At 43.0% G+C, this 23,485-nt stretch overlaps 2 protein-coding genes across 3 annotated transcripts in view; one reads left to right on the top strand and one right to left on the bottom strand.

The window, feature by feature from the left end:
• TIMP3 (TIMP metallopeptidase inhibitor 3) overlaps window positions 1–12,710 on the top strand; it is a 40,031-nt gene extending 27,321 nt beyond the window's left edge. The window contains exons 2-5 of the mRNA XM_064455741.1: window positions 177–259; window positions 6,526–6,637; window positions 7,331–7,452; window positions 8,091–12,710. Coding sequence (XP_064311811.1) covers window positions 177–259; window positions 6,526–6,637; window positions 7,331–7,452; window positions 8,091–8,288 — 515 coding nt within the window. The 3' untranslated portion in view covers window positions 8,289–12,710. The remainder of the gene's footprint in view (window positions 1–176; window positions 260–6,525; window positions 6,638–7,330; window positions 7,453–8,090) is intronic.
• Window positions 1–23,485, bottom strand: part of SYN3 (synapsin III) — a 196,806-nt gene that overhangs the window by 115,762 nt on the left and 57,559 nt on the right. For both annotated transcript variants that reach the window (XM_064455745.1, XM_064455750.1), the window contains exons 5-6: window positions 22,048–22,204; window positions 15,557–15,646 (exon numbers count right to left, since the gene is read on the bottom strand). In XM_064455745.1, coding sequence (XP_064311815.1) covers window positions 15,557–15,646; window positions 22,048–22,204 — 247 coding nt within the window. The remainder of the gene's footprint in view (window positions 1–15,556; window positions 15,647–22,047; window positions 22,205–23,485) is intronic.

Genomic DNA, 23,485 nt, shown 5'->3' with positions numbered 1-23,485 from the left:
TTTACATGCCTTCATTGTGTGTGAGATTTAGAATAAATTGAGAGGAAGGTTGGCCTGGAGTTTTGTTTTATTTCACAGAATAATTTATCTAAGTGGCTTTTTTGAAGTGGAGGGTCTAGCCTAAATGTTGTGTAAAGTTGTTCACAATTTGTTGTATTTTTCCTCTCTTATGACAGTGATCCGAGCTAAAGTTGTGGGGAAGAAGCTTATGAAAGATGGACCATTTGGAACGATGCGATACACAGTCAAGCAGATGAAGGTATGTTTGCTGACATTCCACATAGGCTCGTAGATAGGATAATGATTCTAATTAATATGTAGGAATGAACAGAGTTTGAATACTTAAATAACAGCACCTAAACTTTTCATATTGGTCAACCAGAATGGAAGGTAACCAGCAATTCATAGAAATTTGCCTGGAAAGGGGAGAGGAGCAGGAAGAGGTCATTCCTGACATACAGTGCTGAGTACCTGAATTCTTCCTTTACTTTAAAAATTTCTGGTAGTAAAAGATGCCACATGGGCTTCTCTAGATACTGGAATCCTGTTTGTGTTCAACATAAACAGTGTTAGACTGTGGAAATGCCAGCTTTTATGTGCAGCACTTTCATTAAATTCAAGATGTGATGGTGGTGGTAGGGGGTCTGCCAGCCTTGGGAGAGTGGTACTTCATCTAATCTTCCCTTGCATTCTTTGTGACCACCAGTTAGAATGATGGCATTTTTTTCCCATGTACAGAACAAATGAAACTCATCTAGTGAAGTCTTTATATAAAGCTAAACCAAACATTGTAGCTTTCAAAGATCATCCACTCAAAAGAGCTATAAACTATTGACTCTGAGGTGAAAAGAGGTAGTTCTCCTACACCAGCTGCTAGGTTTCTCGAGTTCCTCTCTTCAGAGCTCTAATTCTTTGCTGTCCAAACTGCCCTCAACCTGCTGCTTTGGACCTAGTTTTTTTCCTTAAACTGACCCCTTGTTATGTAATGCTAAAAATCAGCCCTAGATTGTTTTTCTTGGCTATGCCATTCCAGTCATAAGACTGGTTTATGTCTTTAAAAAAAAAAAAAGAAGGGAATGGAAAAGCTTGGCGGTGACTGCAGAAATCTGAAACATATTAGACAAAGTAAAGGTTCAGAAAAAAACAGTCACTTGCCTGCCTTGTAACAGTAACTCTCTTTATAAGGCAGTTTATAGCTAAGCACAAAAGCCGGGAGGAGGAGACGCAAAGCCTGTTTCATAAGCTGTCGCAAAGCCACACACGTAGCCAAATCTGGTCCTGGCATGGCTCTTCCACTAGAGTGGAATGCTTGCACTTTGAATAAGAGGGCGTGAGGTGCTGGGCTTACTAATTTCCTTCATCTTAAAAATTTCTTTTTAAGATTCAAAAGGAAATATACATGTTTGTTAATTAACTTGTATTTGTAAAAAAGGCAACTGGCTATGTTGGCAACAGTGAGACAATGCTGCCACTCTTTTTCCACACCCCCTCCCCCCCCCCCCCCCCTTCATAGCTGTCCCTGGCCTCATCAGGCCTGCAGCACTCCGCAGCTCTTGTCCAGCTTTGTCACTCTCCAGCTTAGCCAGTGTACCCCACTTCACAAAACTACTCAGTGTCCACAGGCTGCAGTGACTTCATCAACGCTTTTTTTTTTTTTCCCTGATTTTGTCCGTGTCTCTCTAGGACCCTTACTTTTTCTCCTATTCAGTTCCAAGAGTTTGATGCTTCCTTTCTAACATATGACCATGAACAGGGTCCAGTGGTGATCTGGAATAACAGTAGTCCCCAAAATGAATTATTACCCTTTATCAACCATAACACTAGCCTCTCTCCTAACTACTGATACAGCGTGCCCCAATTGTCAGCTGGGGAGCTGCAGTGTCAGAGAACTCTCAAACAGCATTAAGCATTCCTCCTCTGACCTGGGAGTTTGCAGGAGGTTGCAGTAGTATCCCTGCTATGAATAGAAAAGGCTTTTATGTGTCTGCTGGCATGGGGAGGAGCATAAGCTTAGGCAAGGTGAGCATGTTGGGTGGAGCAGCAGCCACGCTACTGTCACAATTGATGCCATCATGCCAATCATTACATTTAGATGCCTGAGCCTGTCCTGGCTGTTTTCATTGGGTTATTCTGCAGCACAGGGCCAGGGTGTCTACAGCAGATACTGCAGTAATCTGCAATGTCCTTGCGCCGAGACCACAAGAGAATGATTGCCTTTGCAGGAGCAGTTCCACAGTGTTTAGTTAGGAAGCTACGTGTCCAACAAAAGCAAGAGTGATTTTAAAGGGGAGATTGTCTGTTTACCAAACTGTCTCTATGCCTGCTACATAGATGGTGGGCTGGTGAGATGTTGCGTTGCACATTTAACTATGGCCTTTGGCAGGAAGGAACCTGAAGCAAAGTGCTCAGTAGAACTGGAATGTCCGGAGGACATAGTTCTTGATAAACAAACAAACCAAGTGTCTTCTCTGAAACCCTGCTGTCTTTCTTCTGAGCTTAGAGACTTCAGGGTAAAGGGGGATTCAGCTCCATGCAGTGAGGGAGCTCAGAGTGACGCAGCAAGTCTCTCCCTTGCTTGCCCTAATGAAAGGTGACTGTCCTGCAGAAAAGAAAACTAAGGAGGCCTGTGGCTCTGCACAGCTGCATGGGAACAACTCTGAAGATAAAACTAACATGTCAGTGTTTTTTGGCCACCTATAAACCCATCTGCACCTGCAGATGAAAAATAAACAAGCCATTTATTCTATCAGCGTGTACTGAATTGCCTGTGAAAAGCACTGAGATTTTTAAAAGGCAACAAACAATCTCTGTATTTCTTTCATGGGTTCCTTGGAGTTTGCTGTGGCAGGTTCATGCTCTCACTAACACTCCTGAACTCATTGCTGAATTCCACAACTAAACCAGCTTGGGGCCTGGATTGGAGCACAAGGTCAGCCCACAGGCACAGAACGGTGCCAGGCTTTCTAGCACTTGAGTTTGTTGTCTGAAAAGGCCTTGGGCTTTTTCAGGCACCCTCTGCCTTCCCCCACTGCTTTCTCAAATAATTTAAGAATATTTCAATATCACATGTCAGAGATCTGCACAGGACTGATCTAACCCCTAATGTTCTGTGATGCTGCAGTGCATACTGAGAATGGCCCAAACCTATTTCAGGAGCTGCAAAGGAGACAAGGATATAAGATATTTCTACTCCATGTACACAAACAGTCCTGGTTGACCATGGCAGCACTCTGCACAGGCTGCCAGAAGCAAGAAGGCTTTGCTTGGTTTGTTGCTAATCTGTAAAATGAGTCTGAGGGGTGAAAGCTGATAGGCCCAAGAGGAAAGAAGTGGGGTGGGATTAATTTAGTTTAATTTTAGACAGTCTAAAATGAGGTGTTGAGTCTTTCGTGCTCTCTCAATTGTCAATAGAGAGACAAGAACCACCAAAGTGTAATTCAGCCCACCAGTTGTAGACAGCTATTTTAGGATGGGCTGAGTTGTTCTGGAGGTGTCCGTTCTTGGCATTTGACTAGAGAGGATGCCTAATTCATGTGAAGCGCCTAAATTTTAGGTAGCAGAAGGTTAGGCAAGATTACTCCAAGCCTTGGTATCTAGTCCGACCTCACATGTGAGGGATAGAAGGAGGAACATTGTATTACAGGGTGAAGTTAATCATGCACCAGGAACCACCACAGGGTTTGCATGTGCATTTCTGAGGTAGTATGGGGGCTGCTAAGGGGAATGCTGACACAGCTGGAAATAGAGCAGCACTAGCAGGCACCACCATGTGATGCTTGCTAATATTTTGTTCCCTGTCATTATGCTTCTGAAAATACACATTCGTGGCGACAGGAGGACTCTGAGGGTAGCAGTTAGGAGAGAGGCTAGCTCTATGGTTAGTTTTCTTCTGACTGGTCTAACAGCACTTCCAGGATATTTTCTGTATCCTAAAATAATGCTTAAGGTATTGTTTTATTTGTTTTGAAAGAGGGCATCTGTAGAAGATTTCCCCTTGCCAAATATTATTTTTCCTCCCCTGAGAACCAAGGTCACGGTGAATTTTCTTTAGTCATCAGAGGATGAGGCAGGCCCTGTCTGCCGCCAGCACTGGGTCAGTTAGTGTGACAGTTGCTAGCATTGATGAGGGTCGCTGAGGTGTGAGATGAAGTGCTTTTTGAGAGGCTGAGCGTGCTTCATTCAGCAACCCTGACAGTGCTGTCCCTGATAGTAATGTGAACAGGAAATTAGGTCCAGGAGTCAAAACCCAAACCACAGTTCAGCATCACTAGTTACTTCATGAGCAGTCATGTTGAGCTTGATGGTGCAGGAGATGCAAGGAGTGATGACTGTAAAGGTCTTGTAGGAAGGGCCTGAGCACCTTCTCAGAGGAATGATGAGTCTATGATGAGTCCCCCTTTCTGCAAGGGGGAGAATGGGCTTGAAGTGTTCCTGTGCACATGTAGACTTTATAGCACAGATATTTAATTAGCCAAACTCTAATTGGAGCTTAGCACTCTGAGTGACAGATCATTTGTAATGCACATGCACGGCATACAGCTCTCTGCAGTGTAGATAAGGCACTACCTGGAGAGACTGGGCAGCCCCAGCTGTTATCTTAGCTAGTCTTATCACCTTAGATACTGTTATCATGGCTTCTTGGTTGGTGCCAGAATGAGGACTGAACACATGATCTTTATTCTGTGTGTCTTTCCTCACAGTACCCTTGTGAAGCAAGGCAGAGCTGTTCTACAGAAGAGGAACAAAAGCGTACTGAGGGCTAAATAACTCACCCAAGGACAGACAGGATGCTTGTGCCAGAACCTAGATCTCTGACTCTTTTGAGCATAATTGGAATACCTGAGTAGGTCATCCCATACCAAGAGAACTGCAGGGATAAAGCAGAGATTAGGCAAGGTTCAGTTCTCCCATATTCATTGAAAGACTTTGCTCACTTATGGACGCAATGGTGTATTCCAAACATGATCTGTGAGCTTTTGTTGATACAGTGTGATTAATTTAAAAAAATGCTTTCCTTGGATATTTGTGGGTGTAGAAAGAAGGCTGGAAAATGCAAACCCTTTATCATGTCTTTTACTGTTCACAGCAGTGCTGTTACTAAGTTGTGATACTGTTATAAGATTATGCTGATTGGGGTAATATAAGGAGAAAAAAAACCTGCCAGACATTTCATGGATGCCCAGAAGACAGTTTGACCTGTCAGCATAGCAGAATTAGTAGTAGGTTTTTTTTATATGCAGTATCTGGGCCTAGCATAAAATCCATTAAATCAACAGACAGACTTCACAGAGGTATGAATCAGGCCCCTAACACCGGAAGGGTAGCACAGATGAATTCTGTAGAAGGAAAAGGTTTGTTGTTTTTAAAGGAGATGGGGGAATAGTAGAAGATGAACAAATGGGGACACATGCCCTGGGATAATAGGGGACTCCAAGAAATAGAGTACAGCATGGAGGAGAATGCCACCACTCAGGTGACAGAGCAGCAAGGATCTATATCTCTGGGATTGTTTGGTTTTTTTTTTTTCCTCTTTTGCGTCACTTTAATTTTTGCAGTTAAACTGAATGTGAATGTGCTTTGTATCAGTAAAGCTGACAGAGAAAAGGATAGGCTGGGAAATGCTTTGAAACGTCCAAAGTATGCATGCAGTGGTTGTTCCATTGCTATGCATGGACTTCATTGTGCTACTAACAGGCGTGCATGAGTCTGTCTAAATTGCAGTGGTAAGGTCAGGTCAGACAGGGACACATGCTAATTTCTGACTGAATCCAACTGCCAGTATACCTGTGGGTTCATATTTAAATTAAACTGAACTGTATGTTGGCTTCCACTTAAGAAAGACTATGAAAAACGAGAAGGAGCATAGAGGAATTATGCATAGATGATATTTTCTTTATGGTGCCCATCTCTACCAGGCTAAGTTTAGAAGATGGGGTAGAATTCTGTTTCTGCATTCATTTAGTTAGAGAAACATTAAATCCTTGCTGAGGTCAGCAGGATTGTGTATGCTAGGCATTTGAGAAGGAAGTGTCTGGCTTGATGACTTAGATCAAGCGCCAAAGGTTTGAAACTTACAGCAGCAACACTGGAAAACAGGGTTATTATTTAAAAGAAAAATCCCTTAGTTTGGAAGAAATTGTTTAAATCACATGTAGGAGAAAGATTCTAAACTTGAAGTAATTTAATTTCTCCCCAATGATTTGCTATATAAAGAAAAAAATATTCTTCAGGGTGTTGGCAGAGCTTCTAATGTTGGCGCTTTGCTCAGTCAGTGCCACTGGAACTAATGTGAGTGGGGAAAAGTGGTCCCCGTGCTGAATTGCAATGGCTTGTTAACAGGTGGGTATTCTCTACCAGCAGATCTGGTGGGGAGACTTGCATCAGAGTCCAGCTAGTGCCATTAGTCCTTCATCCTTGTAAAGACTAAAAGCTTGCCACCACAGTCTAGGAAAATAGATTGTAAAGAATCTAAGTGAAAAGTCGGCATCTTAAGATGATTTAAAGCATTTTCATTTGTTTCCCTAGATGTACAGGGGCTTCCAGATAATGCCACATGTTCAGTACATCTACACAGAAGCCTCTGAGAGTCTTTGTGGAGTCAAGCTGGAGGTCAACAAGTATCAATATCTGATTACAGGTAAAGGACAGCGTACTTCTTCGTAATCAAAACCTCTTCTATTCTGTACATACGCTTGCTAAGGATGTGGCAGCTATGTAGTCAGCTCTATACACAGCATTCCAAGTGTTAAGATGCCCAACAGTATTTTGGTGTTCAATATTCCTTAACGCTGAGAGTCATTTCTCTCTCTAGATTACCTTCTTTCCTAAAGTATCTTATACCCAGCCATGTTGTGACAAATATGCTGTATGACAGTCCACAGCTGTCAGTTCATACCTGAGCTGGCATGTCTGTCACAGGGAACTGGTTGCTACTCAACTGCACCAGAAATGGAAGATCCGTTCTGGAATGAGCTGGAGAAATGCAGGCTGCTGAGATGGGGGGATGCAGGGAGAGAGAGGTGTGGCAGTTGCCAAGTCTTCTTGCTAGTAAAGGTGTCCGTTCACTTAGTTTTGCTCTGTTGTTGAGAGGTGCTTGACAGCATTACTCACGTGCATGTTGTTGCTGGTGCTTACAGCTGGCACAACACTTGTAGCTTACAGAAGTGCTGTAATCTTGCTGGCCAAAGATTCCTGAACCAGTTAATAAAAAGAAAGCAGTTTCTGAGCAGCGACTGAAGCCAAACATATTGAGAGCATTAGCAATCTCAGGAAATGGGAAAAGTGCTTGAGCCGAGAAGTGCTAACTTGTGACCGTGTCTCTGTTTTCAAGGCCGCGTGTATGAAGGGAAGGTTTACACTGGCCTTTGCAATTGGTATGAGAAATGGGACCGGCTGACTCTGTCCCAGCGTAAAGGACTGAATCATCGTTATCATCTGGGCTGTGGATGCAAGGTATGTGCGTCTCTAATTAGGTGGCGTTGAGACATACAAAACCTAGAATTCTGTTTCCCTTGGCTGGTAATACCAATGATGCTGGTGAACAGCCAGGAAGAGAAATGGAGAACAACAGTTTTTACAGGGAAAAAGTACAGCTCAGCTTTAATGTTGAGACCAGAGAAAAGACAATCAAATAAAAATGCAGAGTGCATGCCTTTTTAATGCCCTGTTGGAGTTAACTGAGGTTGGCAAAGGCTTTCAGAATCCACACAGAATCATTTGCAGGTGAATGGAATCAGGTACCAGAGGCTTGGCAAGATACGTCCAGCTTTTTTTCCTGTTTAAACATTTTGAGTGCTTAAAACCTCACAGCCTGGCAGTGGCACTAAGATTTTTGCTCATGGCCCCAGGCCTGCAAAAACATAGACACAAGCTCAACTTTTCTGCACCTGAAAAGCCCTTTTGACTCTGGAGTTACCTGTGTATGTGAAGCTAAGCACATGGTTACGTGCTTACTGAACTGAGGCTGAATTTTGCGTTAGTAAGTGAGGTTTGAGGGAGTGGAGTTTTGAATTCCTTGTCTCTGGTAAAAAGATTTTTACGTAATGTTGTTTTTCCATGTAGCCTTACCTGGTTGTTCTTTACAATTGCAGATTAGGCCCTGCTACTATCTGCCCTGCTTTGCCACCTCCAAGAATGAGTGTATTTGGACAGACATGCTCTCCAACTTCGGCCACTCAGGATACCAAGCGAAGCACTACGCCTGCATCCAGAGGGTGGAAGGTTACTGCAGCTGGTATAGAGGATGGGCGCCTCCAGATAAAACGATAATCAATGCCACAGATCCCTGAGCACGCTCTCCCTTCCTTATCTCCCCTCTCCCTTACTTGTGGCTGATCTTCCTTTGGACACTAACTCTTACCAGATCATGATGATGACAATGAAATTAGTGCCTGTTTTCATGCAAATTTTAGCACTTCGAACACTTAAAAAAAGAAAAGGAAAAAAAAAAAGGAAACAAAAGAAAAAAAAAGTCTGTGCTACCTTACTGAATTTGTAATCACCTTTTCCATTTTTTGATACCACTCATTTTGATCAGACGACATTTGGGAGCTTACTTTTGCACACCAGAGGGAAAAATGGGAGGGAAAAAAAAAAAGAAGAAAAAAAAAAAAGAAAAAAAGATGGAGCTCTTGCTTTCTTACATGTATCATTAGCTGTAGCGATACAATCTCTATTTTTTTAGGAAAACAAAAACCTAAAAACTATGCCAGTTAGGCACTGTATTCTTCTATGCGCTGGCTTCCTGTCACCCCTCCTCATGCACTAAGTGCTGAAAATATGTAGGCATATCTGTTTGAAGGAAAACAGGTTTCATTAATCAGATTGGCAACTGAAACAAACTGAAAAGAAACCCAACCTAAACTCTGGAAAAAATGACGTCCAAAAGAAATCCTCCTCTATGGGAGAGATTGTGATTGTGATTCACTCCAGCGGTGGGAGAATTCACCTGGTGTGTCTGACCACATCATCTGGTAAAAGCATTGTTGACTGATTGTCCTAGCTAATTTAGTCACAGGGTGAGCGCAACAGCACATTTGAAGTTCTGGCCTTCCCCAGAACAAAAGAGAGAGGATTTTGTATTTTTGTTGTTGTTTAAGAAACAAGCGCCCCATCCCCTATGTTCAGGGAAGTAAATCCACCTACAGCAGAGCAGATGAAGTGCTGTGCCATCCTGTTGTGAGCAGCACTGGCCCCTGAAATTTTTGCAGTTTAGCTTCACCAGCAAAACCAGCTTGTGAACACCTTAAACCAAACAGATGCAAAAATACCAACTGTAAATCAATCACATGGAAGAGGGAAAGGGGAAACTTGCTAGAGCTCTTACTATAAAAAAAAAAAATCTATTGCCAAAATAGTGTTTTGCTAAACTAAGATGTATATACACATAATGACATAAGCTATTTTTGACAGGATGTGGGGGGTTTTTTTGGTGTTTGTAAACAAAAGAATGATTTGATTGTGTTTTAAAGACAGAAATATTGACATTCCGAGTCAGTGAGTTGTTTTTAAGATATTGAAGCTCCAACGTATCTGCAGTAGTGGCTACAGTCATTGTTTCCTCTGTACCTCCTTGCACCATGGTTCCTCCCCTGCAGCTACGCTAGCTGTGTTTGTTTATAACAGTGGAAGGAAGTGTGTGTAGGGGCTAGGCACAGAAAAGTGGTCTCCTAGTAAGTGCTGGCTGGGATCATAAAATTTCAGCTGCCCAGAGGATTGTTTCTGTGTCAAGTGCTGTGTTTCCCTCTAGGCACTGTTAAGCATAGCTCTGTGCATGTGCTCGTACCATATCCTGCAGTGATGTGGGAGGAGGAGCCTTACTGTCTTGTGCTTTGCTGTTGACTGGAGAAGTATTTTCGTTCTATTTTGTTTTTTATTAAGAAAACTATAATATAATTTTTTCTTATCAAATAAAAGTATTTTAAGTTTTAATGATGGTGAAGAAGGGGTGCTGACAAAATGGGTGACTGAGTTTTGGATGGGGAGGGCTTGGGCAGGGAGAAGATTATGCTTAACTTCATTTTTGTATTATTATGACTATTTATCTTAAGTTTCCATATATCTTCAGTTCATTCCACTTAGAAAGCAGAGCTGCCACCAGCAGGAAGAAGTGTTGCAGTGATTCCAGCCCGGGGCAATACAGTGCTTAACAGTCTGTGACCTCAATTACTGGAGAGTTGCCTGGGCCTCTTTGCCAAAGGGAAAGGAAAGGGTGTCTGAGACGGGCCCTGATGTGTTTTTACGTTCCTTGCGTGCTGCCAGAGCTCTGCCAGACGTACATCCCCTGAAACACCCCATTTACTAGATGAATTGTTGCAGCAAGAAGCACGTAGCTTCATTTTTAACATGGGCTTTAAAGGGCATTTTGAAAGAATTGTTGTAAGAGGTGCCTAGGTCTGGTGTGTATTTCTTTTTTCGGCTGCTCTCCGAGTGGCAACGCAGCACAAAACACACTGAAAGTGTGTTGGATTTTCCTGTGATTCAGGCTTGGAACGCTTTTCAGAAGTCCTCTTCCCTGTGACTACTCCTCCTAAATTATGGGTTGGAGACGAGAGGGAGAGTAGGGTGCTCCACAGCACCCGTCATAGGATCAAGTGGTGGGTCAGAATGTTGCCCCGTTTGGCAGCGTTACAGGGTTGGGGTTTGGGCACAGTGGAGCAACCTCTGTTCGAGCTGTGCATGGCTGACAAAAATCTCTGAAGGTCACTGAGGGCAGAGTGGAGCCGGCCTCGCCACCCTCACTGTTTGCGTCGTGTGGAGTCGGCATCGCTGGAGACGGCCCTCTTCATGCTCGAGGCGACTTCGTCAAAGCTGACGTCTCTTTGAGCTGCAGCCACTTTTCACGGCTTTGGAAGGCTAAATGAAAATGCCCCTCGATGCAGTGAAGTGTTGATTTGAATTTTCATTAAACTGCAGCTCTGCATATTTTACCTGTCACTGATTCATTTAGCTAGCTGAGACATCACAGTATTGCACTCAAATTGTTGTGAAAATATTTGCATTCTAATGCTATGAGGACTTATGTCCCTAAGTAGGATATAATATAGCTATGTGCTTTGTAAACAACAGATGCATTAGCAGAAAATGAAGCATATTCCCATTTTATATTGCAGACTGTAAAATATTTCCAAGATGCAGACAGCTAGACCGGTAAGGGTGGGGGTTTGGTAGCAAATCTTTCCCCTTGCTGTGTAAAGAAACAGTTGTTAAGGCTTTTAAAAATGTGGAGCCAGAAGGAGGGGGAAGAATCCAGTAAAAATGCATTTCTTTTGGGAGGCCTCTTAATTTTGTTTCTATGCATGCTATCAGGGACATGTATTTCTTGGGCTAAGCTTTAGCTTGTGCTTGCATTAAGAACCTGACTGACAGCTCCCTTGAAGCGGGAGGGAGCTGTTAAATGGATCGAACAGGCTCTAAATCAGACTGAAAGACTTCATCCTTTCTATCTGCTCTCCTTTCTTCTGTCCTGCTAAGTCACTTCTGCCTGCCAATGGACAAAACTCTCTGTCATTACAGCAGGCCACGCAGTATGTGGGAGCACCAGGCATGGAGATGTGAGGAGGCAGGTGTGAAGTTCTCCCCAAAACGTTAGGCTATGGAGCATACAATGGCTTGCAGCAGCACAAATACCTTCCTGTCACCTCTGACGTGCTTCTTGCTTCACCCCATAACCTAAGGTCAAAGGAACTGTCAATGGCACAGCTCATGTGATCATGACCTCTGGACGTGTACAGGATGAGGGCTTCCCCCCATGCTTTAGATATACCAATGTTATTAAATGTACTTTTGGACATGCATAGCTCATTTCTAGACTGCTGCTGTTTGCTTTCAGATATTTTTCCTTATTTGCTTGAGAGTGTTTTCCCCTTTAGAATTAAAAAACCCCATGAAAAATATATTTAAGGTTTGGGAAAGATTGGATTCAATTTTCTTTTTTCCAAAATGGAGGGGGTAGAGAGCAGAATGAGATCTGTGCATGGAGTACCTTGAGTAAAGTCCTCTTGTGGGGGGCTTCCCCCTTCCCTATATGGGATAAACCCACCATTTTAGGTCTAAATTTCCTGTTTTGAAAAGTTATGTGGCCCTTTAGGTAGGACTAGTCTAAAACCTAAATATATCACCGTATCCCATTCGTACTTGGCCAGAACGAAATGCTGCCTCAGGGTGATGGGAAACATGCTGTTGTGTTTTTTACACTACAGACTGTTTGGAGTAAAGGCCTCCATGGGAACAAGTTTCCATTCTTTCAGATGTCTCTGAAAGTATATCTCACTTACAATGTATTTTATACCTTAGAAGGGCAGAACAAAATTTAGGGAACTGCAAAAATTTTTTGTCTTTTAGAATAAGTGTCTTTTGGGGCGACCAGCCTTGAGAAAAATCTTAAAAATCCACTAAACGTTTGCTGCTGCTTTGCCTGTACTGGCTTCTCATTCTCTCTGACGCTGTCCTTCCTTCATAGAGCCACTCTGCTGTTCCTGATAGTCATGGAAACTTGGGGAGGGAACCAAACCCGTGTGAAAAATCTTGTCCAGAAGGAATGTATTTGTTGCTAAATTTTCTAGCACTGTTTACAGATTTCCTCCATGTTATTTATAAATTTTATATTCAGTGAATGTATATTGTCTTTTAAGGTAATGTTGCATAATGTTCACTTTTTATAGTGTCCTTTTATTCTAAACAGTAAAGTGGTTTTATTTCTATCACAGACATTCTGTCTCTGCTTCACTTATATTAGTTTCTGTCCACTTCAAACCTACACAATGGATTTGCAAGTGGATTTATTCATTTCCTTCCCTTTCTTGATACTGTTTTATTGGGCCCAAAGCAGATATTCCACCTCTGGCAATTCTCGCTCTTTGGCAAAGATCCTTCCCGCAGTCCCTCCCTCTTTTTAAGAGGTTGATCTCTCTAAGAATTGTTATTGGGGTCATAAGCCCAGGAGAGGCAAAAAATCCCGTTTGAAGTTAATGTATCCCACTTGTTAACTGGCCATAGGGGGTCACTACAGAGCAAGGCAGCCATTATGGCTGTCATGGAGCACCAGTAGGGCCTTAGAAGAACAGTTGCCGGGTTGCTCCTATTTCCAGTAAACTGATCATGAGGGGGAGGGTAGAAAGGTACGTGCCCGTGGCAAAGGGAAGAGAGATTCATCCTTCGCATCTTTTCTGCTGTGAAATGTCTGAGCCTTGTGTCCTCTCTTCATGTTTACTGTTTAAGGCTGGTTAAAAATGCCCTGTTGTCATGAGAAGAAAGCTTAGGAGAAAGCATTCTCGACTAAATTAAAATGCTCTCAAAAATGGGCCTACTGTTAGAAATTTCCTTTACTAACTTTTACTTTAGGAAAATCTCTATTCTTTACATGGATGAAAGAATGAAACAGATTTTTAAATCTGTTCTATGTTTAATCCGAAGGTTTAGAAAGTAAGCTTTGGAAAGTTTGGGACATAGAAGGATGAGAATCTCTTATGTGAGAACTTCATTGCTTAAAGTATATCACATTGCAAAGAGGTAAAACCATAACACTAGTTATAAACACTTCCAGGGGGTCAGCCATCAAAGGACCACAGTGTATTTTACAAGTGCTAACCAGTACAGCTTGAAAATGCCTCCAGGAAAGGGAAGAAAAAAGTGGGAAAGGGGGATCGTTATATTCCGATCTGACACATGGAGAAGCCGATGCACAGTGGGCAAGCAACTTTTACAGGTATTTGGTGGAGTGATGACTGCAACAGAACTTGCTTGGCTAAGCACTTGCCCTCTCAGCCTCTCACAGCCCAGGATATTGTGAAGATGCATCTAGAAAGGATCTTGAGAAGTTAGATTCATTCCATGAGGCAGACCCCCCTCCCCCCAACCCGGAAAGGGCTGGCCTGAATTTACCCAAGTAGATTGTCGCTGTGTAAATGTTTGGGAAGTGACCTATTTAAACCAGATTACTCAAGCTTGCATATCAACAGTAGTGTTTGTGTTCACATGAGATTATGTACAGTTTAAAAAGGTTCCTGTATTCTTTTGGAAGTAAGCAATAGCATCTGCAAGCAGGTGATCAGTTATAAAGATGACAAATACGTGAAATGAAGATCAGTGCTCTGCTAAACCAAATTACTGTGCTGGTAACAAATACATTTACATGCTGAGGAATCAAGAAGCTGATTTCCAGGCAAGAACATAATGCTGAAAGTGCTAGCTAACATATTTGCAATTAAAACCCTAATTGAGTCTTCCAAAAATACCATTCCTGAAGTAATGGTCACACAAAGTCATGATACCCTGAAGCCTACATATGCCACAAAGCCCTCTTTATAAATCAGCAGGAATATAAACGCACCAGGATCTACCAACGGATTTGTCATAAAAGTCTACAACAAATTGTCACGTAGTGTTTAAGGACCATCAATTTCTTTATGTCTTAAATGATAATATAACTCTTACCACTGCATTACTTGAGTGCTTCACAGCACTGTACTTACCTCCATGATGTGCTTGTGAAGTGCAGAAGTGCTGTTGTCTGCACAGCACAAGTAGAGAACAGGGTATCGGAACAGAGAGATGAAGGACTGGCATTTCAAGGTATCCAGGTACCTGGTGAGCACTGGTGGGGTTTTTCATAAGAATCTAAATGAGGCTTCCTTTTGAATTTTGAAGCTCCCAGTAGGTGCCTATATACACCATCAGGTACCTACATCCTATTATGCATTGTGGTTCTCCCATGCTTGCTGCAACAAGTGTGTGAGAGAAGAGGGGTTTGAGTGTTTTTGAGCCCTAGTTTGACCTCTCAGCAGTTCTAATCTTCAGGCTGCCAATGCTGCTTGAGTTCACAATGAAGTGTGAGGCATTAGCTCAGACAGCCAGTGGGTCACATGGAGGGGTTGTGGTTCACACGGGGTCTCATCAAAGCCTCAGCCAGGTAAGAAAAGTCACTAATTAACGGATGTAAGTTGAAAGCAAAAAGTCATGAAGGCCCTTTTAACCCAGGGAAAACAGGAGCCAAACAGTTTTAAACAGAGCCACTCACTTTGCCATGTTCTCCGGGACTAAAGGCACCTACACAGGTCTCTTTGGAAGGTGCCCGGAGAGTTTGGTGCAGTGCCCAGTAGCCACACAGGGCACTGAGTGTTTAGGTGTTGACGGGAAGACTAGACCCCAGCGCCGCTGTGTGAAGGAAACATTACAAACTGAAACAACCTCTTTTTCAAGAACTCCAATTTGCTCTGAGTACCTAGTCAGGCTGATAAATGTTTCATGGATGGTGACCTCGTGACAGACCAAGGAACCCAACGCTGTGAAACAAACATCTTTTATGGCCTGTGTCCCAAATCGTCAATGTATTTTCAACAATTTCACGAGGGAAATTCACATGACCTGGAGGAGGGCTGGGCAAGAAGGGAAAGAGGTTTCCGAGCACTGCTTTTTGCATATTGCTTTTAGCTAGTAATTCTCTGGAAGTAAATCCGAGACTTTTCCCAGCATTCCCACCACCAACTCTTATGCCCCGCTGACATTCGTTGCTTCTCCCCTACCCACCCTGTAGTCAGAAGAATGCAAAGGTACTCACCATCTGCTTATGGCTTGGGAAGAACGTTTGCTCCACGAGGGGGAACTTTGCAGGACCCAATGAGTTGAAGATTTTAATGAGCTGAGAGAACTGGGGCGGGGGGGGAGGGGGGAACAGAAAAACAGACACAGTGAATATCAGTGGCTTACTCTGTAGCAGGTAAGTGCTTGCAAAATGTTCTGATACTGGTGAAGGAGGTGAGAGAGTCATGTTGTTATGTCTTTCCCACCTTGCTTTCCTGGCCTGACAGAAGCAAGATGACATGAAGTTACTGCATTTACCCAGGGCCAAGCCAGCGTGCATACACTAACCTTGGACTAAGAGAGCACAGAAGGGTTTCAAGAGCCAGAAGGGAATCAATTTGGGTTTAGTTTTATATCATCTGCTACGAACAACCTCTGTTTTCCAAATGTGGCTGCAGAGAGGGTGGGGGGCTCTTCCTGGTAGAGGAGAAAGGGCTCAGAGGAGTGACCAGGCAGGAAATCAGTGCCACCACTCTTGAGCAGAGACAAAATAAATCAAAGATCTCCCTTGGATCTCTGCCCCACAGCCAAATCAAAGCAAGGCACATTTACCTCTTGTACTGAAGGGAAGGAAAATTGCTAAGGGAGTGATGACTAGAGGGAATTGCCCATGCTACCTGGTTTGAGTGTTAGACCAAGGAAGCATGAGCCCACCAGCGATCATAAGTGACATCTATTATGAATGAAGAGTCTCCCAACAGCTCCCTTTGCGTGGCTAGAGAAAGGGGAGATAATCTGCTACCTCTGTCCCATCTACCCATGAGTCCCGAGGGAAGCACCAGTCTATGAGGGTGGTATCTAGTGAAAGGAGTATGTAACATCAATGGGGAAAGCGATAGTGCTGGTAGTTGACATACGAGGATGAACATCTATCATGACTGTTACAAAGTCTTTGTCATTCTGGTTTGTGCGCAGCCAGACACAAAGATTCCCATGGTAGGACTGAGTTTTGATTTCTGTTCAGATTCCTGCTCTGCTTTGGCCATCTGTGAAGTGAGCAGACTATTCTGTACATTGTCTGCAGCCTCCCTGTTCAATCTGTTATTGATCAGCTGGGAAAAAAACCCCAAAACTGTGAGAGAGAAACTTAATAACCATGACAGAAAATGTTGGCAAAGCAGGGTGGGTATACCAAAGAGACTAAGAGGTGATACATGTATATATATGAGAAACCTGGATCTCAGGAGCAACTTAGATTCTTTACAACCACACCTCTAGCCGTTCTTTCTCTGTGAAGAGGTACAGCCCTGTTACCATGGGCAATACTGAAATGGCAGTGCTGTTGGTGAAGTGGTTAGACTGGCAGCATTGCAGAAGGGGAATAAAGCTGAATAAGGTAGCTTGATCATTTTCATGGACATGGAGAGAATAAAATGATTGGGGATTTCTCCACAGAAAAGAATCCTGGTCGATGGGACTGAATTCCCCATTGATGTCCTATTTGCAAAGTAATTTAGAAACTGAACATGCCCCCTGGAGTTTGGTAAAATCAAGTTAAATTAATAAAGGCCTCCGGTCTGGGCCAAGTCTCACTTTAAGTCCTTTACAAAAGTTCCTTCAAGTTCCCCATCAAAGCTAGGGATGCATTCATCTTGAAGGATATCTTTGTGTAACCTGTGTGACAGGTGGTAACACACAGGTGAAGGGAAGGGGACAGACATCTAGGGAATGAGGGAAGGGAAAGAAAGCCCTCTTTCTTCCCAGTAGCTTCAGCTGCCTAATCTTACATGTTCTGAGCACTTCGGAGCAACGGCTGAAGCCAGTAAATGTACCAAATCGCAACCCCAAGGTTACATTGCAGATAACAAGAGCTACTGAGAATGCTTTCTGCTGAGTTGCTACGTTTGGGCTCCTGTCCGGGTTACTGGGCTACTGTAAACAAAAGCATTTCTGTATAAGAAGTTGAAACTTCACTTGGTTGTGAAATAATACCCCTTTGGGAGTTAAAGGGTGGTATGGGTGTAAAAAAAATGCAGCCAGTGTGTGAAAAAATTAGGCTGCAAGGTGTGTGCCAGTCTTATAGGTCACATGCTGAAGGGGCAGCTGCCAGCAGATTTGCAGACAAATGCAAAAAACCCTTTTAGTTAATCTTATAGGTCAAAATGTGGCATTTAAGCAAATCCGGAAAATGTCAAGAGGCAGCATATCCCATCACTAACACCACCACCCCCTCACATGCATCAGCAGATAAGAGAAAAACTCCCCGTGTAGGATCATTATCATTGGCAAGGAGAGTATTGATGTTGGGGAAGGACAGCTTGCTTCTCTTAACTACTTGTCCTAGCCCTGCACATCCTAGAGAAGAAAAATAAAGCCCTGTTTTGACTAGCAAAGTGAGCAAACAGGCTTAAAAGTTAAACAGAATGAGACAGAGGCAGGCAGGGGAGTTAAAACACCCTGGCTGAGAGCAGCACATGCCCCTCGTGCGTGCATGCAGCCCTGGTGAAACATGGATGCTGTGATGTTGAGGCTACATATGTTTATCCTAGGAAAAGCGCTCATACTAAACAACTGGAACAACAGTGCAGCTGACAGACAGAATCCTGACTTGTTCCTTGGGCTTCCTGTTGAAGCATGAAGCTCCTGGCTGCTGCTGAAATAACAAGTGTTTCAGATGGGCAGAAAGGAGGCAGCCACCTGGGAGCCACCTCAATGGGCCAAGCCTGCAAAAAGGTCTGACTTTGGTATCGACCCTCATGGGACAATTACCTCCTTTTCTTCCTTTTTTTTTTTTTGGCAATTGTTAGGGACAGGATATTGGCAAAGAGACAGCCATGTTAAATGGTGCAGCAGCCTCTCAGATACCTGATAGCAGAGCTCAAGTAGTACCTCCCAGTGCATTTTAGATGGGTAGGAATGTTACTATCAACAGCTCAGCTAGATATAACTGCCCCTTCCACATTTTGGTATCAGTTTTTACTTTCTGTGGTTCCACTGTTTTCAGTAAGATTGCATCCAGACCACAAAGCAATACACAGGGCAAGGCAATGTGGCAGTCTGAGTTTTAAGTGAGATGCCTTGCCTGGCTGGTTGGACACCAGAGTTACTTGCAGGGAGTCTTTACAGAGAAATAAAAAGATCCATTCAAAGGATCACAAGGCCTTTTGCATATTTTTAGTGTCCAGGTGATCTGGGAGACTATATCCCTTGACAGTCAATAACGGTTTGGCTGGGAGTCTCTTGGACTCTGTAGATGATTTTCTTCAAGACTTCATATTTCCTGCAGTCTTAAGAGTGCAGAAGTTGCCTTACCATTACAGCCATTACAGCATGTAATATGACTGCTACTCTGAGCATTGCTCCCACTGTGTTTTGTATTGTAACTTTTATAACACAAAAATTATCAGTGGTTGAAACATTGTGTTTAGGGTGCTTGTAGCATTATATCTCAATAATTCTAGGATCATTGTAAGACTGAGGTTTCTTAGATGTTTCTCTGTGTGTGAGATCCCCCTGAATATCTCTGTTTCTGATTCAGAAATGCCTATTTCAACTGTGTATATGTTTAATGCAAATTTTAACCTTTGAAGAAATTTGTGTATTGCAGTATTGGAAACCTGGCAAATGTGATCAAAAAATGGGGCTGCACGTTTGAGTAAACTCAAGCCCAAACTCAGCTGATTGTAATTAGAGTTGCTGAGAAAAAACATTGTTGCAAATTGCCAAGGAAAAACAGTCTCACTTCCATCCCCCTCCAGAAAATCATAAACATTTCTATGAAATGGATCCATTTTTGGAAAAAAATTAAAAGGGAGAGTGAAAAGCACATTTCCCAGGAGTATTTCATTTCATTTCTTGGTGTATCTCAACTGTTTCTAGCTCCAAAAGTTTCCAGTAATCTCTGTTAAGCAGATCTCTTTTTTCAAGAAGCCTGTTTTGCAATCAGTGGGACATGCACTGAAGTGGTCTGTTCCTATCTCTCATTTCTCAACTATCACAAAATTAAAATTTTCTGATTCTGCTCCCAGTGAAGCTTTCTGCCCTCAAATGCCCTCATGCAATCTCTACCTGAGTTTCAACCTGATAAAATTTCAGTGGTGCCAAGTACCAGCTCAGATCCCATCTGAGTTCTTGGATTACTTAATGCATTACAAGCATTGGTTTGGGGGTGGTGGCTGTGCGGGGGCAGTAGGGAAAGGAGGCATTCTGCAAACCTGGTTTAAGTGTTTACAAGTGGTTGCCTTGACTCCTCTGGGAAGGTTGTCCGAGCCAGCTGTATTCCCCATGAGGAAAGTATGGCACAACTGGACCTGGAATAGCTAGAGCTGAGTTACTGGCAGAGCCAATTTCTCCCACACTGCCTTGCCAGCCCTGCTTTTTCTTTCTTTTTTTTTTCTTTTCCCCCCAGTGTGATGAGTTAGTTTGTTTTCTTTTATTTTAGATTCCTAAAAATAGGCCTGTTACATCTTGAGGCCCCTGCACACCATCAGAAAGGTAATTACAAGGCATGAGTTGAAAAATGTGAACTAAACCTCAACTGACTCAACCCCAAAATCAGATGGAATAGACCACATGACTGTCTTCCTCAGCAAAAGCCAGTGTAAATGAGGAGGCTTTTTGGCTGGTCACCGGGGTCAACATGCTTGTGTGTGTAGGGCCAACTTTAGGAAACGATGCAAAGGTGTTGTACTGAGCCTGGTACTTGATCCCTCTCTTCCTCCTCTTTCCAATCCCAGCAACCCTCATCATTCAAATGGGGACTGAGGCCAAATGTGCATCATCCACCTATACAGTGGTGGAAAAAGTGAGATTTTTCTCGCTACTCCCATTACTGCACTGCAACATTTTTTGAAAAGACAGGACTTTTGGTCTCAAAAAAAACCCCCTCCAAATGCCATAAAAGAGGTATAAACTGAGAAGACTGTGTCTATTACTCTGGTACCTTTTTGGTAAGAAATGAGTTAAATCCAACACTGCATAGTCATGGAAGTAAAAGTCTGAGTCATTACTGACCTCAGCAGGATTTGAATTACCAGTCAACACACTGAAGACTAACAGGATATTTACTCCAAGGAAAAAACAACAACAAAAAAGACTTAATTAGGTAATGGGGCAGAGAGTTACCACTTGTATAAACCTTCTGTTTTACCCCAAGCTAGATTTGTGCAATGAGTAAGGGGAATTCCTAAAAACGTATCTAGAAGTTTTCCATGGGGGGCATATTGGAAAATCCCATTTCCTTGTCACATCCATATAGCTTGTAGCTCCCTGCTTCGGACCTAAAACAAGGGAGGGAATTTCCATTCTGGGACCATCAGTGATCAGAGAGGACACTTTGGGCTGAAACTGCTTGGAAGACCCAGATGTGGACTCCAAAATGGTATCAGCATCTGACTTCTTCCTGCAGGTGCTATCATGGCCAGCCTTGCTCCTGTGGCTCATGATAGCCATGAGCAGACCAAAGCAAACCAAAGGCAGCCTTACTCCTCTGGCTCTCCTGCTCCTCCAGTTGCTGCTGACTTAGAGCTGGTCATAAAATGGGTCTGGGGAATTATTGTAAACTCTGATTTGGGGTTGAGACAAGCCAATAATAATATTTTTTTAAGGTTTTCTGAGATTTTTAGGTGAACTCAACAAAATTTAAAGAACAGGTGAAGGGGGCTCCCAGGGTGAAATATCAAAACACTCTCTGGTTCTCCCCAGAAGCTGACTCAGGCCAGGGTGTTTCCAAGGTGCAGTCTTTCAGGCTCAATGAACCAGCGCTTTATGATATTCTTGTATTTCCTTCTGGAATTGCTGAAAAACTCTGCACGCTTTCACCTTGCCTTCTGCCTCTTTTCCAGGTATTTGTCATTCTACATTCCCTTTTTTCCTAGACCTAGCTGTTGAAGAAATGATCTCCCTAACTTTTTTGCTTTTATTTTCAGCTAATTTCCTCACAACAAAGCACCACTTAGAAAAAGTAGGAAGAGAAGACAGGAGAAAACAAATACAGGCTCCATTTCTGCAAAGAATGGATAACCTTAGTCTTAGGCTGGGGCACCTGGATACCACAAGTGTGCATCTAATAAAAGATGCTAGAAATAGCATAGTTCAAATACCTTCTAACACAGCAAATGTTAATGTTTCTCTTAAGGTAGTTTTGTTGTGTTTTGGTCAGGACATAGATGTGCTACTATTGATCTGAAATTATTAATCTATTACTATTCATCTACTTTGCCTTATGAGAAATCCAGGTGTTACTCTACTGTTAGCTGTTTGTGACACACTAGAGTCTGGGACAGGTGAAACATCCTACTCAGGGTGAAGAAACAATACCTTGGTATTACTAGAGGCCGATAAAGGAGCGGTGCTGGTAGCTTTTTTCCCCCAAGAATTTCCAGCTGGATCCCTAAGGTTTTTAGTTGTGGATTTAACCTAAGGAGATTAATTCCTATGAAACAGACTGGAAGCTAAATCTGGTGTTTTATCGGTACCAGATATCTACTTTGCAGTGTTGGCATGCAGTAGAGCTGGATCATGACTTACCACCCAGGGCTTGCTGCAGAAGTTGTAGATGGAGTAGAGGGAGTTGACTGTGTGGATGCCACCGTACTGGAGGCCGATGATGAGGCTGCGGAAGTCCTCTCCCAGTGCCATGCTGTAGGCGTGCTGCCGGATCAGGACAAAGTCCGGTTTGAAGGACCTGGAAGACATGAGGGGAGTGAATTTTTACTTTCAAATGCTCAGCAACACTTCTAGCCTCTCCTTGTTTCTTTTCCATCCTTCTGCTTTCTTTTCATTAACACATGTTGCTCTTCTTTGGGCTTTCGTCATGGGTTGCTTGCATTAGAAGGTAACAAACCAAACAAAAACCCCTAGTCATTAAAAAAAAGGAAAAATCCAACATAGTTACAAGTGTGAGAGCATAGAAACAGGCCAAACAGATTTGCTGCAGTTTCCACGTCACTCAGGCATGCACAGCAACAAGCCCCAGTCGGAGCCAAGGGTCATAAATTCACTGGTGGGGGGATTCTTTTTTCTTTCTAAAAGCTTGGTTGTATTTGGCAAACTTGTTGCAATGTGCAAGGCAGATGAGGGAGCAAGTTTGTTTCCTGACAATTGAACTCAATATTGAAGCAATGCCCAGTGGGTGGGAGTATCATAAGGGATTTCAAAAAGCTATCGTACACATCGATACATTGACATACATGCCCCCTTTAATCAGTTTACTATGTACGCAATACATCCCAGGGTCTTACGGCTATGAGTCAATGAGTAAAGGGCAGGCATAGTAATGTAATTAATTAAATGAGCAGAGCCCCCTCATCCAGTGCTGTGACTCATGGTGTGGACTTTCAGACTATTATTTAGCAAGACTGGAGCTGGGACTCCAACGGTTCAACGGCAGCAGCTCCCAGCAAACATAGAGAAAAGTGAGGCCCTTTCTAGGTAAGCCAACAGGCGATGGATTATCTTTCAAACAGCCAGATTTCTTTCCTTGCTGACACTGTGTCTTTGGAGCCATTGAGGAATCTCTGGAAACAACAGCTGGAAATAAACTGTTCCCAAAATGAAGCTCAGCAGTTCATTCTAGAAGGCATGGAAGGGGCTTTTCCACTGAAACAGGGGATTATTTTATACTTTAACAGAGGTTGTATCAAGGACATTGAAAAATTTTCCATGCTGTATTAAAGTTTTTCAAAGAAATGAGCTCTGTAACCAGGTCCCATTACCTCACTACCCTTGAACATTTTCCTTGCTAAGAGACTATAATTTCTATCCTTTGGATGTATGAGCTGGAAATACTTTGGGTTTATAGCCCCTATTTATATTTCCATCATTCTGGCAGGGAAATCTGAGATGGTGACTCTGGGCCAGATTGTGGCAACAAACACAGTATACAAAACCCAGTATAGCTTTGTTGTTTTAAAGCTGTTTGTTGGCCTTGGGCTTTTGTTATTGCCTGAGACATGGTGAGGACCAT

Source organism: Phalacrocorax carbo, chromosome 1 (assembly GCF_963921805.1).
Source record: "Phalacrocorax carbo chromosome 1, bPhaCar2.1, whole genome shotgun sequence".
Lineage (NCBI taxonomy): Eukaryota > Metazoa > Chordata > Aves > Suliformes > Phalacrocoracidae > Phalacrocorax > Phalacrocorax carbo.
This window is presented reverse-complemented; position numbering and strand designations above follow the sequence as displayed.